Raw genomic sequence first — 16,432 nt, 5'->3', positions numbered from 1 at the left:
AAAAAAAAAAAAAAACCTAAAATCTTATTTGTCTTCTCCCGCCCAAGTTCCTATATATCAATCAATTAGATAATTACAGTTATACATAGGCACCATGAAGTCACAGGGAGCAATCAGCTCCAATGAACATTGCGGAGCAAAGAGGATCTTAAAAGTTTTCCATTCAAATTCAGCCCAATCACTTCTCCTCTCCCTGATACACTTTAGTGGCTTTAGTAAATTACAGTCTAATAGCTGACTAACAATCTACATCAAACATAAAACAAAATCTTGCATATTTAGTTGTGCTTTAAAAACAAATGTAAGGCTAGGGAAGCAGTTTGGTTATGGAGTGTCTGCAAACTGTGTGCTAGTCTCTGAGTTCAATCTCTAGCATCACACAAGGGGGGAAAAAGGAAAGAAAAAAAGGCAAAATAACTACAGAAAAAATACTTGGATATTTCTAAGATGTAACTGTCAATCATGCATCTCTACTCCAAAAACCTAATTTTTTTCAAAAGCTGGAATGACTGAGCACCTTTTTAAACGTGCACCTTTTGTACATTCCAAATAAAGAGTCAGTAGAAGTCTTCTTTAAAGGTGAAAGAACATTTTTATCTTTGTGAATTATATGATCTCTTGTAACTACTCAAGTTGATCATTAATTTCTAAAAGCAATTATAGATAGGAAACACATAAGTAAGCTGGTCAATATGTTGTGATGATTCTCTGAAAACCTAAGTTTGCTTGCTCATGGATCGGCTCACTGACCTCGGTCCAATTCCTCCAAAGACTTGTAATGGCGGGCAGTGTACAGCACAGCTTTAGATGTCTACTAAAGACTGTGCTCATAGCTACGTTCTCTCATGTGTCCAAATCCCACTCATATCTTACTTTTCTGTATCACCTCAAAGTAAGGTGAAGTAAGACTTAGCTCTGTATGTCACTTCTCTGGTCTAAGTTAAATTCTGTCACTGAGTAATCTACATACAAAACCAACCTTAAATAAATTATGCAATATTACAGAAAATGTCCTCAAAACTGTTTTTCAGTATTTTTCATTGGAACCTGTTGAATGAAAATTTATATCCCCTATTTCTTACCATTTTGATTTTCTAGAAACTCTGGGAAATAGAAGAATTCAGGAATAAGTTCTTTAACATCATATGTATTATCCATAAGTGCCTGCCAGGTAGCAGGGATGGAATGGAATTGCCGGTCTGCACAGTCAAACCTGCTCATGGGAACGAAAGACAAGAGTTTAATGAATGAAAACAAGGACGTGTAAATCAAGAACATTTAAGTTCTCTTTAAACTTCCACATGACTGCAGCTGGTCTTTTTAATCTTCCTATTTAATATCTGAAAACATCTTTTATCTTTATGATAGTCATCTATAATTCATTATTTGTTGTCAGGAGTTAATACTATCATTATAACTGTCAAAACAAAATATTGTTTTGTTTAAATTAACTGAAAATGAAATCTCACTAGAACAGAATTTCATGTTAATTAAATATAATCTTAAGAGACTTTTAAGCAAAGGTGTATGCTGACTCTGCAGGACATGGGTAGAGGTCATCCCTGGAATGCTCAGGCCTCTGGGCTGAACCACAAAAGAATGTTAAAGACACAAAATTTGATGAGTAAATTTATTACAAAAAGTGAATGTGAGTTATATATTTGAAAAGATCAAAGTATACAGTGGGCATAGAGTTTACTGCCTTAAAATCCCAGAACTTGGGAATGCCAAGGAAGTACTTTTTCAACTACAAGATCAGACTAGCATACAGAGTGAGTTCCGGGGCAAGGTAGGCTACAACATGAGAGATTGTTTGTAAAAGAAAAAAAAAAAAATCTGAGTTCAAAATAATGCTAAATATAACAGTACTTATATTTTCAATTAAGAGACTTACAGAAATGCTTCTGAGCTAACCGTTAATACATTATTAGCAGAAACTCTTCACTAAAAGCCAGTAGGGCGATAGTATTGTGGCTAAATTATTTACATGTGTCAGTAGCTTACTTTAACTTTTTGAGATAAGATCTCTTATTGAACCAGGATCCCATGAATTCGATAACCAGCTAGACTGGCTGGCTTGTGAGCGTCAAGGATTAGCCTGTCCCCAATCCTCAGATTCTTACATGAGTGATGGAGAGCCAAACTCAGGTCCACATACTTTGTAAGGCAAGAGATCAACTGAGCTATTTCCTCAGCCCATAAATTTTAACTAGTTGATTTAGGTTTCATTATAGGTATGAATGATGGCTGGAGAAATTTCAAGTGGTAATGTTCTAATTGGACTGTGCTTTCCTTAATTATAAAAAACATAACATTCTCTTGATTTTTTTCTTGGAAAAATTAAGCTATGGGTTTTAGTAAAAATGGTAAATACTGATTTTTCTTTTTCTTTTTAAAGACAGAGCTTCACGTAATGCAGTCTTGAACTTGCGACGTAGATGAGGATGACCTTAAGCACTGACCTCCATCTCCGGAGGGCTGGGATTACTGTACTGTGTCTTCACATCAGGTCTATACAATGGTGGGCTCAAACCTAGGGCACTAGGCCTGCTAGGTAAACATCCTATCAACTGAGCTCCATCTCCAGCCATAAAGTTCACCCGTTTGTAAATGTCTACTAATCTCTGACCCAGTCATCCATTCACAGCAATGCTGTTACTAACATGGGTGCATAAATTTTTATGTCTTCAATCATGCTGGGTAGAAATTTAAGAGCAGAATTGCTAGTGATAATTATTTCATGTTTAATGTCTTGGAGAATTGCCAGACTGTTTTCTATAAAGATTACTATTTTGAAATTCTACTACTGTTATTTTCTAATTTTACATCAAAACCTTCAAACAGTAGCTTTTATCTTCTCTCTCTCTCTCTTTTTTTTTTTTTTTTTTTTTTTTTTTTGGGTTTTTTGAGACAGGGTTTCTCTGTATAGAACTGGCTGTCCTGGAACTCACTTTGTAGACCAGGCTGGCCTGGAACTCAGAAATCCGCCTGCCTCTGCCTTCCGAGTGCTGGGATTAAAGGCGTGCACCACCACGCCCGGCAGCTTTTATCTTTTTTATTTTAACAACTGATCATAGGATGGGAAGTGATCTCTCTTTGTGGTTTTGACTTGAATTCCCGTGATGGTTAAAGATATTGCACATCTCTGTATGCATTAGACACCTGTCTATTTAGACCCTTTTCCATTTTTCAGTTTTGTATTATCTGGTTGTAAGGATTCTGTATATATTCTAAATACAAGTTCCTTAATGGATTGTCTTGGTGGTTGTACTTTCTTGATGGTATCTTATAAGCACAAACAATTCATTTTAAAGCTTTGTGAAATTACATTTTTCATAAAATTATAAAAAAAAACAAAATAAACCTAGTTATACTTCCAATATCTTATGAAGGGAAATTATATCAGTGCAACATTTTATTGATGATTAAAAATCTTAGAGACTGAACCTCTTTTTGAAAACCAAGGTTTACTCAGTTAAGATAAGGTAGAGGGGACTGGAGAGATGGCTCAGTGGTTAAGACCACTGACTGCTCTTCCAGAGGACCTGGGTTCAATACCCAGCAACCACATGGTGGCTCACATGTATATAACTCCAAGATCTGACACACCCACATAGACATACACACAGGCAAAACCCCAATACACATAAAATTAAAATAAAAAATAATTATTAAAAGAGAGACAGGGTAGAGAATACAGGTTCCCTATAGATGTTACATGGAAAGAACATAAGAACAGGCAGTGTTTGTATAGTGCTAACTGGGAAAACAGTGCTCAGAACTAAGACAAGTGGAAACAAAACGCTACCTAGACAGTACAGACAGTGGAGGGTTCATGCAGGCCCCTTAGAATAATTAGCAACATGTGAAACAGGTAACAGAGTCTACTATTAGAGCAGTATTACAGACCTTTTCAAGTAGCTGCTATGAATTCCCAACTGCTTCCTCTATCTAGTCTTTATGAAAAACATTCTTAGGAATACTGTAGTGCTGCTAAGATGTGACTAGGGAGAGCTTAGACTTAGCTCTAAACCACATGAGTTCTGTAACTTGAGGAGGGAGTAATTACTTGGAATTGATCCTTGGACCTTGCACATGCTAGACAACTTCTCAGCCACTGGGCAACATCCTTGGTCTGATATCTAATAATAAATATCTGATTGACTTCTCAAAATGGTAGGGATTCCAAATGTACACTACAATAATAGTGGAAAAAGTCATATTCAAATTTCTTATATATGAATCAATTTGAATGAGCTGTTCTTAAACTACTCTGGCTGATTTTCTCTAGACTAAATCCTAGTAGAAAATTTAAAAGCCATGACTCCCATCATTCGGAACATGACATCAAAGTGACTAGTTCTGAGTCTTACAATCAGAGGAAAATAGCTCAACTGTTAGCATACCGTCCACTCTGAAGCTGGATGTGAAGGGTGGTGAATGGCTCCACGCGGATCAGATAGTGCATGACGCCCGCAGAATTGGAATAGTGAGTACCATAGTGAAACTTATCAATTGTTCCCATTGGGTCTTCAAAATTCTCGTACCTTTAAAAAAAAGTGGATTTTATAACTATAGCAAAATGGTGAAATTAGAGTCAAAATATAGTATTCTTTGAAAAGTCAATCCTTAGTCGTATGCTTTACTAGTAAATAAAGTATCTACATCCCACATATAACTATGGGAAAAATTAATTTCTAAGGATGTTTCACAAATAATGAAATATCACTAAAAGAAGCTTTTGCAGCATTTCAGGTAACTTTTATTTAATGATAAACATATAGGTGTTTTGCCTGAATGTCTATGTGCCACTTGCATGTCCAGTGTCAGTGTAGGCCAGAGAGGGAGTAGGCTCCCCTGCACCTGGAGTTACAGAGGCTTGTAGGCAGCCATTTGGGTAATGGAAACTGAACCCGAGTGCTTTGCAAAAGCACCGATGCTCTCAACTGCTGAGTCATCTCTCCAGCCACACAAGCTTTGCATAATACAATAGTAAGGTATGTTGACTACAGAAATTTTTGAAATAGAGATTAGAAAACATTTTTGTCAAATCTAATTCACTTCCTTGCTGTAACTTTACTTTTCAGTATTTAATTCACTCTTTGTGTGTGTGCATGCATGATGGTGCACATACTGAGGTCAAAGAACAACCTGCTAAGTTGTCCATATGGGTTCTGGGACTCAATTTCAGATTGCAAGGACTGGTAGCAAGAGCCTCTATCCACTGTGTCAACATGCTAGCACTAACGTTTATTCTAATGAATAATATACAAAATTTTACTCAGCAACACCGAGGGTCAAACCAAAGTTTCATACATAACAACTAAGTGGGCTACACTCCCTGCAATGTAAGTATAGTTCATTTTTTTAAAATCACATTTATTTAATGTGTGTGTTACAGTGTACATACACATAGATATCACAGCACAATTTGTAAAAGACAATTCTCTCATTACACCCACTACATAAACTTACTGTGGTCGTTTCTCACAATACTAAACAGATCTACCACATGACCCAGCCATGTCACGCTAGGGTAGTTAGCCAGATGACTTTAAGTCAACTTGCATGTAAGTGTTTACGGTAGCACTATTAACAATAACTAAGCTACAGAACCAACACAGGGATCTAACAAGAAGAATGGATGAATAGAATTGTTTTTAGTCATAATGAAGAATGCAGTTATGCCAACTGCACAAAAGTGAATGTACATGGAGATGGAGTGGGGTGGGGAGAAGGTTTGGGATGTGGAGCAGATGGAGGGTGGATGGTGGGGGAGGTTGGAAAATGGAATATGGAATGCAAAAAATAAATTAAAAATTAAATTAAATTAAAAAAAGAGAGAGAGTAAAGGTGGTCTCATAAACATTTGCTCTCTCAATTGTGGTTCCTAGGTTTTATAGATATGTGAAATTTTATAGATACATAAAATCTGGTTTGTATATATATTTGTGAAAATGTATGGCAAAATGGTCTAGAAAAATAGATCACAGGGGTGACATAGAAGCAAAGCATGGTGAAATATATTGAACATACACTGTATGTTACATGAAATTTTCCTTCTGTAACATATGTACCATGAATATAAGATATTTGAAAAAACATCTTAAGTAGCTTCTGTTAAAAACAGATAACATGAAGCTGGAGAGATGGCTCAGTGGTGAGGAGCATATGATGCTCTTCCAAAGGACCTGAGTTTGGTCCCCAGCACCCATGTGTGGCTCATAACCCTCTGTGACCCAGTTCTATCATATCTGATGTCCTTTTCTGCCCTCTGCAGATATCAGGCATGCAAGTGGTATACAGACATACATGCAGACAAAACAACCATACATATTAAAGAAACTTTTTTTCAAACATTTAGGGACTGGAGAGATAGCTTAGTGTACACATATTTATATGCTAGAAAAAGACAATCATACTCAAAAAATAATAATTAAACATAACCTTTTTAATTTAGAAAAGGTAACATTTAATTGTTTTGACTGAAATCTGTACAAATTCAAACAGTGAGTTTCTCAATAGATTTAAAACGTACTTACTTTTCACGCATAGCTTTGGCATTTTTTTCATTAACTACTCCAATTGGTTTAGAAAGATCTCGAAATACAGTAGGGTTATTTAGGTCCAACTCTTCTGAAGTATAATCTTGCAAAATCCAGGGAAACTAAAGAGACATAATTCAAAATTTAGACATTTCTTCCTAGAGAACCTAGAGAACATCAAACATAAGATGTTCATAAAGATAGAAGGATAATCACTGAGAATAGTTTTTCCTATTATAAATACTTTGAAGATATATTTATTTATCTTGAGTAATTGAATAATTTTCAGTAATTCTTCAGGGCTATTTTTAATAGAATAAAAAAGGACTTTACCTTTAATTACTAGTCTTCATGTTTTAATATATCTTTAGAATATGAAGGTGAAAACATACAGGCAAAGCATGTACACCTTGTGTGTTTCTTTTACAGTGCTTGAGATTGGACCCAGAGCCTCACATACAGTACAAGGGCATTCTACCACTGAGCTGTACCCAAGCCTCCCCATTTTTTTCTAAATAAAAACATGAATATCATATATACTTTTATACATTATAAAGTATAAGTTAATTTTATTTTTGAGATTTATACAAACTCACCACAGGGTACTGTGCAAGGTCATTGTAGGTTCGTCCTGCCATGGTATTTATTTGAATGAGGTAGTCAAAGTTTGTTATCTCTCTATTCACCCATTTCTAGACAGCATAAAAAAAATCAGAATCATATCATATAACCTCTTAGAATGGGACAATTATTAATAACCAACCTAATTTTGTAATCCTTATCTCTATTATCTTCATGATTGAAGATATGGAGCTACAAAAAGTTTAACATGGAGACAAATCAACTTCTTCACAATTTACTTCTTTAGAAAATTACTGTCTAAGAAAAAGAGCAAAAGAATTAAACGTAAGTACTACACTGTACTCTGGGGTGGTAGTGCACACGTGCAATTCCAGCTACATGTGTGGAGGTGGAGGTGGGAGGATGGCACGCTGGAGGACATCTGGGACGACTTAAGCCGGGGATACAGGCTAGTGTAGAGCACTTTCAGTGCATCACTCTGGATTTAGTCCTAGGTAACAGGAAGAGGAAAAATTAAGACTCTTCTTTAATTGTTTTATTTAACTTGAAATTTTAAATTCTAAAAGGCCTGCCCTACCTTTGACATTTTCACACTATATGTACTAAAAGGCAGTACTCTAACATGCTAAAGCATTCTATGAGCTAAGCTAATACGGTTATGGATTTTAGACTGACTATCTGAAGAAAAACCACCTTTAGAGAACAAAATGAAGTGGAATTAGAAAATCATTTCTTTCTATTAATCACAAAATTATATTTAGTCTTCTAGTGACTGTACATAGTTAAGTTATACATCCGAGTTTTCTTGACAGAGTAACAATCAACTTTAATTCACTGTGGATCAAAAGCAAAGGGTTAGAATTATGGTGAACAGTGAAATATGAAATCTGTATCCTCCAATCCATTAAGTGAAATCTTCATTTTGAGATATATTTCTATTTATAGAAAGCTCAATTGTTCTTAGGTGTAAGTTTGAGACATTAGTAGTTAATGAATAAACTTTATTCAAGAGCAAAAGGAACTGTATGTTATTAAACAAGGCTTATTTCCAACAACAGAAAAGAATTCTTGGCTGGAGGACCTCACAGAAAAGGCTGGCATAAATAGGGTCATATATTCAAATCTTATCACACTCCACACACAAAGATAATTATTTTAATTGGAATTTTATTCTAAGTGGAGGAACAAAGGCCAGGGCTAATGGATCACACCTTTAATCCCACACTTGGCAGGAAGAAGTAGGTAGATCTCTGAGTGTCTGAGGTCAGACTGGTCTACAAAGTCAGTTCCAAGACAACCAAGGCTAGGTAGAGAGACCCTGCATCAACAAAAGCAAAACTGACTAATTAACTAACCAGTCAAATAAAAGAATGAACGGATAAATGGATGGGTGGATAGATGGATGGATGGATGGAAGAAGAGCAGTCAGAACACACAAAAGAAAAACATCAGAAGTTTTATTTTTTTAAGCAAAATTCTAAGATGTAAAATGATCAAATTACAACAAGCTATAAAATGTCCTACCTGCGTTAATCCTGATGCTTTGAATAACTCCTGTGGTGATCTTGTTCCATAACTAGTAGGAGAATGAAGTGACAAAAGTCTACTATATATTTTGTTTCTAACCTATAGAAAAAAAAAAACTACTGTTTAGTTTAAAAACTGGTCAAGACAAATACAGATTATGGCTTTTGTATAGTTTTCCCAAGATATAGTTAATCTTTTAAAGAACAAGTACTTTCTTTCTTTCCCATGGTATCTCTATCGTCGTTATTTTACTTCAGAAACTCTTCACCAGTGCACCAACTTGACAGTGGTTATTCACAATTCTGCCTCCTTTCTAATTTCTTGAAAACCAGAATCTATTATCTGTTCCATAGTTTCACCTCTTCTGGATATTTCAATTTCTTTACCATATTTGCTGCTATGGTTTGAATATGTCCTTTCAAAGTTTATGATTTAAAAACCCGCTCCTCAACTAATAAGTTCATAATAGGAAAGAGATGGGCATTTGGAGGCGATCAATATTAAATGAGGTCATGGAGACAGTATAGATAATGGGGAAGGTGTCTTCTACCAAACCTCATCACCTGACTCTAATCCTTAGGAACTACGCTGTGGGATGAAATAACTGATTCTTATAGGCACACTACACCTTGTACACATAAGACAGTTCTTTTTAAAATAGTGTCATGAGGCCAAAACATCATATTGGCATTAGTGTCCCCGTAAGAAGAGAAAAGGAAATCTAGGCACACTATGCACAGCTTGTCTAATCTTATATATTGCATGTTGTCTGGCATCTATTGACTGATATTAACTGTTCTATGGTATGTACACACTCACTGGAAACAACCACCTCAATTCCCAAATCTCAACAAAGTTCATATACTGACTAGCCTCAGAATAATTTTCTTCTTTAATATTCTGTATTAACAGGGATATAGCCCAAAATACCATTGAGAGCTCAGTAGCTGGAAAATTATTTCAAAATCATACTCTATGATTACCAGAAAGGTACTGCACCTCTTTTTTGAAATTGAGAAAGTAGTTGGACTGATCAACATGAAAAATCTCAAGTGCTGATCTCCTTAAGTTGTAACGACGTAAGTGAATCTCTCGAATTTGAGAATGGGGCCACTTGAAATCAAAGCCCAGACCTGAAAACAAAAGAAATTTTGTGACTGAGGTGCCACATAAAGTTACTCACTCCAGGAAGAAAATATCTCCTTGTTTCCAAAAGTAATACTCAGGGGAAAGGAATTCTACATTCAAAAACTAGCATTCATTAGGAGTTATAAATTCTCTCTTTTAAACTATTCTAGAACCCCTAAGCTATTCTACTACCTTTCTATGAGGCCAGATAGTAATTCTAAAATGTATGCCCTAGAACTCTTTCTAGGATGTGGATCTTCAGATTTAGTCATAAAAAAGAGCTTACAGGACAGTGTATATATACAAAAGTAGGATAAAATTAAGACTGCACTTTGTAACTAAGTTTACTGTGAAACCCTCAAGCCAAATCTTGTAAAATACATTAATGCTGATGAGGATGATGAAAGCAAGTGGGGAGGGCTCTGCATGCCTACAGTCCTAGCTACTCACAAGGCTGAGGCAAGAGAATGAATGAACCTAATTCCTGACTCCATTTTTCATTTTACAAGATAAACTATAATTTCACAGTCCCACCTTGTTTGTTTCTTCCTCTAATTCATGACTCGTGGACCTGGATTCTTAATAATGAAAGGTAATTATTTTCCCAGAACTACTCACCATCTTCTTTTTCAATACTGTTATCATGGAAGTAAATGTGTTGAGTAGTGACTTCTAATCTGCCGGGAATTATGTCAATTACAGTAATGAGTTCACAGTCTTCAGTCAACACCAATTTTTCCTTTTGATCCTGTTCTTCCTTTTCATCACTGAACAAAAGTTTAAAAGAAGCAATAATGAATTTAGCTCACTTATGAGGTGAACAGTGTCTTCTTCACTGCTGATACTGGGTGTTTATGTTGCTGTCTTTTGAAACTCCTCATCAGTCTAGCTAAAAGTTGATAGTTTTGCAGTATGTTTATTTTTTACTAACTTTTGTATCTATAATTATTCCACCTTTTAAATGTCTCCTGAATGGATTTCTTTTTATAGCTTTATCTTTTCTTTTGGTTTTATATTTCATACAAATAATTGTCTTTCATGGACAATCATCCCGGATGAAACCCAGGGCCTTGTGGTATGCACACTGGATGAGCCCTCTACTGCTAAGTTATATTCTCAGACTCTGGTGCACATTTCCACAAAAACACAGCTTAAAGTCATACATCATTCAATATTTTCATTCAAAAATACTTTATAATTTAAAATACAGATCCCAACAATCCTACGTAGAAACCCTTCCTCAATAATTTCAGTAAATACTCTCAGATTCTTAACAGCTGGTCTGACATTAATTGTTAAAGAATTACAACACTTGTAACTAAACAATTAACTGTTTGGAAAGCCACAAACTCAAGCAAATCCACAATTTTGCAGTCCTCTTTCTCATAACATAGTTTAACTGCTTTCAAATACTTCTACATACATATTTACTCTATTTACATACATATTTACTCTAGCTGCCATGTCCTCTTCAAGGAGTTCTAGTTTATCTTCCTCCATGTCACTGAGTTTAACTTGTTTCACTACTTCCAAAAGCAATGAATCACTGGAAGGCTGTAAGTGCTGAACACCTATTTAATTAAAAAAAAAGAATTAAAAACTAGTACAAAATATTATAGCATTTCTGTATTTTCTGACAGTTTTGATGTTTGAGGACTTTTTAAAATTATTATACATGTGATAAAATATACATGCCTTTAAAATGACAGTTATTTTTAATAATGGCTAATTCTTGATTCAGAAATAGAGTAAATACTGGATTAGCAGTCTGAAAGAGGTATAGAGCTGACTTTATGCAAATTACAGATTTATGAATCAATTATATTTAATTAAAAGCAAGTTAGTGCTGGGCAGTGGTGGCACACGCTTTTAATCCCAGCACTTGGGAGACAGAGGCAGGTGGATTTCTGAGTTTGAGGCCAGCCTGGTCTACAGAGTGAGTTCCAGGACAGCCAGGGCTACACAGAGGAACCCTGTCTCAAAAAACAAACAAACAAACAAACAAACAAAGTTAATAATTAAATAAATTTCAATGAGTTAATATCAATGTGATTGTATTCTTGTATTAAATATCAAATGACAGCCAGGCCAGGCGTGGTAGTGCACACTTTTAACCCTAGCACTTAGAAGGCAGAGGCAGGTGGCTCTCTGTGAGTTCAGGGCCATCCTGGTCTATATATCGAGTTTCACGGATAGCCAGGGGTACATAGAGAGCCTGCCTCAAAAGAAAGAGAAAAAAGAAAGCAAAGGCTGTATGAGCAGTTGTCTACAGTTAACAAATAACAATCAGCAGAGCCATCACTTCCTGAGGTACCTGGGAAGGAACAGGTAGCCCTAACACAGACATAAAACACATACACGTACAGGATACAAACTAAGTACTTTGTAATAACAAAGGGCTTTATACCAGAAAGAACATGGACACTAAGTTGGGATACTAGATTTCAATTCTGTCCGGCCACTAGGCTCTCTGAATCTGTGCTTCCTACTTTCTAAAAACACTCCAACTTACATGGAACTGCACACTTAATAAACAAAAACAAAACAACCAAGTGAAGAGGAATCCCAGCTACACATCTTACAGAGAGTTAATATCCACAGTATGTAAAGAACTAAAAAAACCAAGGAAAACATACCAAACCAAACCAACCAACCAAACAAAAAACAACAACCCCCCCTCCCAACCCACCTATTTAAAAACATGGGCATGGGACCTGAACAGTCATCAAAGGAAGAAAAAAAAATGGTTAAGAACCATCTCAAAAAATGTTTATTGTCCTTAGCAATTAGAGAAATACAAATCAAAACAAAACCCCAGTCAGAATTGCAAAGATCAACATTCCACACACAACAAATGCTGAAAGGGATATGGAGAAAAGAGAACCTTCATCATTGCTGGCTGGATTTCAAACTAAAGCAGCCTCTAGGAAAACCAGTGTGGAAAATTATCAAAAAAGCTAAAGATACATCTGCCCTATGGCCCAGCTATTCCATTCCTTAGCATACACCCATAGGACTGAACAGCCTACTCCACAGACACTCACTCTGCCATGGTCACTGCTGCTTCATTCACAACAGCTAGGAGATAGAAACAACCTTACGGTCCCTCAATCGGTAACAGAATTGTGGTTCTTATACACAATGGAATACTATCCAGCTGTAAAGAGAAATGCAATCATGAAATTTTCAGGTAAATGGAAGGACCTAGAAAAGACTGTATTGGGTGAGTAACCCAGACCCAGAAAGATAAACATTAGATGTTCTCTCTCATCTGAGGTTCTAGCTTAAATCTTCCTATTTGAGTATCTATCCTGAAGTAGCTACAGAAACTAGGGAAATAAAAGGGATCATATCAGGGTATGATAGGTGTATATAGGGTATGATATATATAAAGGGATCATATAGGGTATGATAGGTGGGGGAGCAACAGAGAAGAGATTAGCAGGATGCTACTGATCTGACGAGGAAAATGGAAAGGGGGAGAGGGAGATAAAGACAGAAGAGAGGAGGCTGAAATAACAAAAACCCAACACCTGGCATGAGAAGATGGAGTTTCATGATTGTTGATCAAGATTGACCAAGAGACTCCCAAAACATTATGGGCTCTTGCTACTGTCCTTGGTTTCCTTCTAGAGGTAGAAAACAAGTGCCTATTGCTGAGGACACCAAGTGCTTCAAGTGAGCTTCCAAAGGAAGAAAGCAACCAAAAGACCTACCCACTATGACATCTATGAACCACAACGACCAGCACAACATGGTGACCTTAAGATGCAGTAGTGGCACACATCCTTTGGTGATTAGCGACAACTCTAATTGGACTAAAGATCAAATTAGATTTCAACAAGAAAGAAATTCTGGCTGGTGCTAGAAACCTAGCCAACTACTCAGGACTAGTGAAGCCATGGATCTTGGAGGAGAACCAACAGCTGCCACTTTAGCAAACTAGCATTAATACTTTACACTCTAAATATTTGTCTTTATACCCATAGGTAAGTGTAGCCCTCACTCCTTATCAAGAACACCTCTCTCTGTAATAGATGGCGACCATTACAGAAAAACATAAGTAACCAAAATGCAGATTTGTGGAGCTGAGTCCAACTGGATACATCTATAAAACAATTCCCAAACCTAAGGTTCAGAGACCATCTTGGAAAAGAGGGCTGAAAGACTGTAAGAGCAAGTTTACCGTGAGACTATATCTCCTGGGAACATCAGAAGATACATCCATAAAGTCTAACCACATGGTTAGACTGTGTAAATATGAGCTGAACAAGGACAATAACAACAACAGACATGCTAAATGGATTTGGGGTGTGTGTGGGGATATATAATATATACACATATGCATGTAACAAAAAAGACTGAATTTGAAATAGAGCAAGGATAGGTTCATGGGAGAATTTGGAGAGAGAAAAGGGAAGGGGTATATGATGTAATAATATTATAATCTCAAAAAAAAGAAATAATAAAAGATGTGTTTTAATTTTCTGTCTGTTCTGAGTCAGGGTTTTACTACGCTGCCTGGGCTGGGTTGAACTCCAGATACCTCCTTTTGAACTGCCTCGTGAGCTGGGATTGAAGACATGCACCAGACACTACGCTCCTCAGTCAAAAGAATCCGTTTATTTGGTCTCTCAAGGTGGCCCGAGCCTGAGAAACTTTACATAGCAAACGACGACACTGGCATTCTGCCCCTCTGCCCCTACTTCACAAGTACTGTGATTACAGATAGGAATCTAGATTTTCTTATCCATCGCAAACTAGGTGTCTTGAGTTCTTAATGGGCTTTTCATTAAAATATTACATACAAGCATTTTACAGAAAAGTCTATGACATAACCCTGTTCTGTATATTTGCAATGAGTTATTTGCAAAGTGTACTTGAAACAAAACAAGCAACTATTTTCTTACTAAAGAACATCATGAATTGGCAAAATATCAAACCATCTTAAGAAGTAAACAAAATAACTCTGCACTTAATTGTGAAGTGCACACAGCAGAAAGCACTGTAGGATGAGCCACTGCTTGCTCCTAGTTTTCACTACCGTCGAGCACCATTTCTCCCATCTCTCCAGTTTTACTGTCACCACTGAACTGGAATACTTCTTAAAATATGCAGTGAGTAAAGTTGAGGTGAAAAAAGGACGGTGGTTTTCCTGAATTTAAGACAGCTGAGGTAAGAGGAAAGGATATAAACTCATACGCAGAGAAGAGAGGGTAAGGAAAAAGGAGTGGGAATTTCCCAGAGAAGGATTTCTTGGAAAATAGCAGGGAAATAGCATGATTGAAACTACTACCAAACTAAAGTGATGCACTGGAGGGGGTGTCTGCTAGGTAATGAGGACAGCTACATTTTGAAGAGGAAGTGTTCAAGTGCCAGGAAACTGACAAGGCAGAGAGGCTTATATATATGACTGTAAGCTGCTATGTAAGATACATTAAGTTAGTGTTTGTATCAAAGACAAAAATTAAGAGAAAAAAAATCATAATTATCTGATTTACTTTAGAACATAGAATCCTAAGTGATATACTGGCTTTCTTCAGCTTTGTAGGAATGGTCAATATGTTAAATGGGAAAAAAGTCTAAAATTTGGCACTTGTTTAATCTATAAACCTATCATGAGACACAAGTGGTACAGAAGCAGCTACAGTGACAATAATTATGACCTGGCAAACATGTAGGTGCCATGGACACATCACAGGAAATACTTCTGCATATTTCAGACTTTTCTTCAAAAGAGAACAAATGACAGCCAATAATGAAGAGCTTCTTACAAAGTTATAGAAACCCCTTTAAAATCCATTTTGAAATACTACTTGGGTAAATATTTGCAAAGTATTCTTTTCTAAAACAAGGCACATCTAAGACATTAAAAATTAGGGCTCTTTAAAAGCAGGTTGGGCTGGAGAGGCGAGCACTTTTTTAGAGGTTCCGTGTTCTACTCCCAGCAACCACATGGTGGCTCACAACCTTCTGTAATGGGATCTGATACCTTCTTCTGGTGTGTCTAAAGAAAATAACAGTATAGTCATATACATTAAAAAGGGGGGAGGCAGGTTATAAAAGAGTCATAAATTAAAGGATGGGGAAGTAGGATAATGTAATAGTCAAAGGAAAGGATATTATTTCTCAACAAAACATAAATGAAATACAGTAAAAATACTGGCTTTCTTTGGAAAGTTATAGTCAATGAAAACACACACTCATCTTAGATTTAGGCCAAAATTAACAACACTGAATTCATGTACCAATTTACACACACACTTTAAAATACTATACCCCTTTGTTTCTAAGTAAACATCTAAAACAATAAACAACAGTAAGCAGCCTGTCAACATCTGTCTATAAAAGCAGGTAGATTCTGTAACTCACCTAAATTATCTCTCAAGGCACTAGCTTCCTCGTGGGTTTTGAAATTATAATTTGGTACCAGTTTAAGTCTCATGCGGGAATAATTTTCAACATTGGCTAGTTTCCAGTGAATTTGATTCTGTTTCCTATAAAATTCACAATGAAACAAGTAAAATTACTTAAAGTTATAAAGATTAATTGTTTAAAGGGTATAAACAAGTATAAAGTGCTTCACAATTGTTCAACACACTTTAGAAAATGATCAAGATATAACAATTGGCTAGTTTTCACAAGGCCCT

At 36.1% G+C, this 16,432-nt stretch overlaps 1 protein-coding gene across 6 annotated transcripts in view; it reads right to left on the bottom strand.

The window, feature by feature from the left end:
• The window catches only part of Nbeal1 (neurobeachin like 1), a 153,232-nt gene that overhangs the window by 41,969 nt on the left and 94,831 nt on the right, over positions 1-16,432 (bottom strand). For all 6 annotated transcript variants that reach the window (XM_085837734.1, XM_085837726.1, XM_021162943.3 and 3 more), the window contains 9 exons: positions 16,155-16,279; positions 11,227-11,353; positions 10,401-10,549; positions 9,654-9,787; positions 8,652-8,753; positions 7,142-7,237; positions 6,543-6,667; positions 4,407-4,547; positions 1,083-1,213 (listed from right to left, as the gene is read on the bottom strand). In XM_085837734.1, coding sequence (XP_085693860.1) covers positions 1,083-1,213; positions 4,407-4,547; positions 6,543-6,667; positions 7,142-7,237; positions 8,652-8,753; positions 9,654-9,787; positions 10,401-10,549; positions 11,227-11,353; positions 16,155-16,279 — 1,130 coding nt within the window. The remainder of the gene's footprint in view (positions 1-1,082; positions 1,214-4,406; positions 4,548-6,542; positions 6,668-7,141; positions 7,238-8,651; positions 8,754-9,653; positions 9,788-10,400; positions 10,550-11,226; positions 11,354-16,154; positions 16,280-16,432) is intronic.

This window comes from Mus caroli, unplaced genomic scaffold, assembly GCF_978045245.1.
Source record: "Mus caroli unplaced genomic scaffold, Mus_caroli_1 scaffold_1, whole genome shotgun sequence".
Classification (NCBI taxonomy): domain Eukaryota; kingdom Metazoa; phylum Chordata; class Mammalia; order Rodentia; family Muridae; genus Mus; species Mus caroli.
This window is presented reverse-complemented; position numbering and strand designations above follow the sequence as displayed.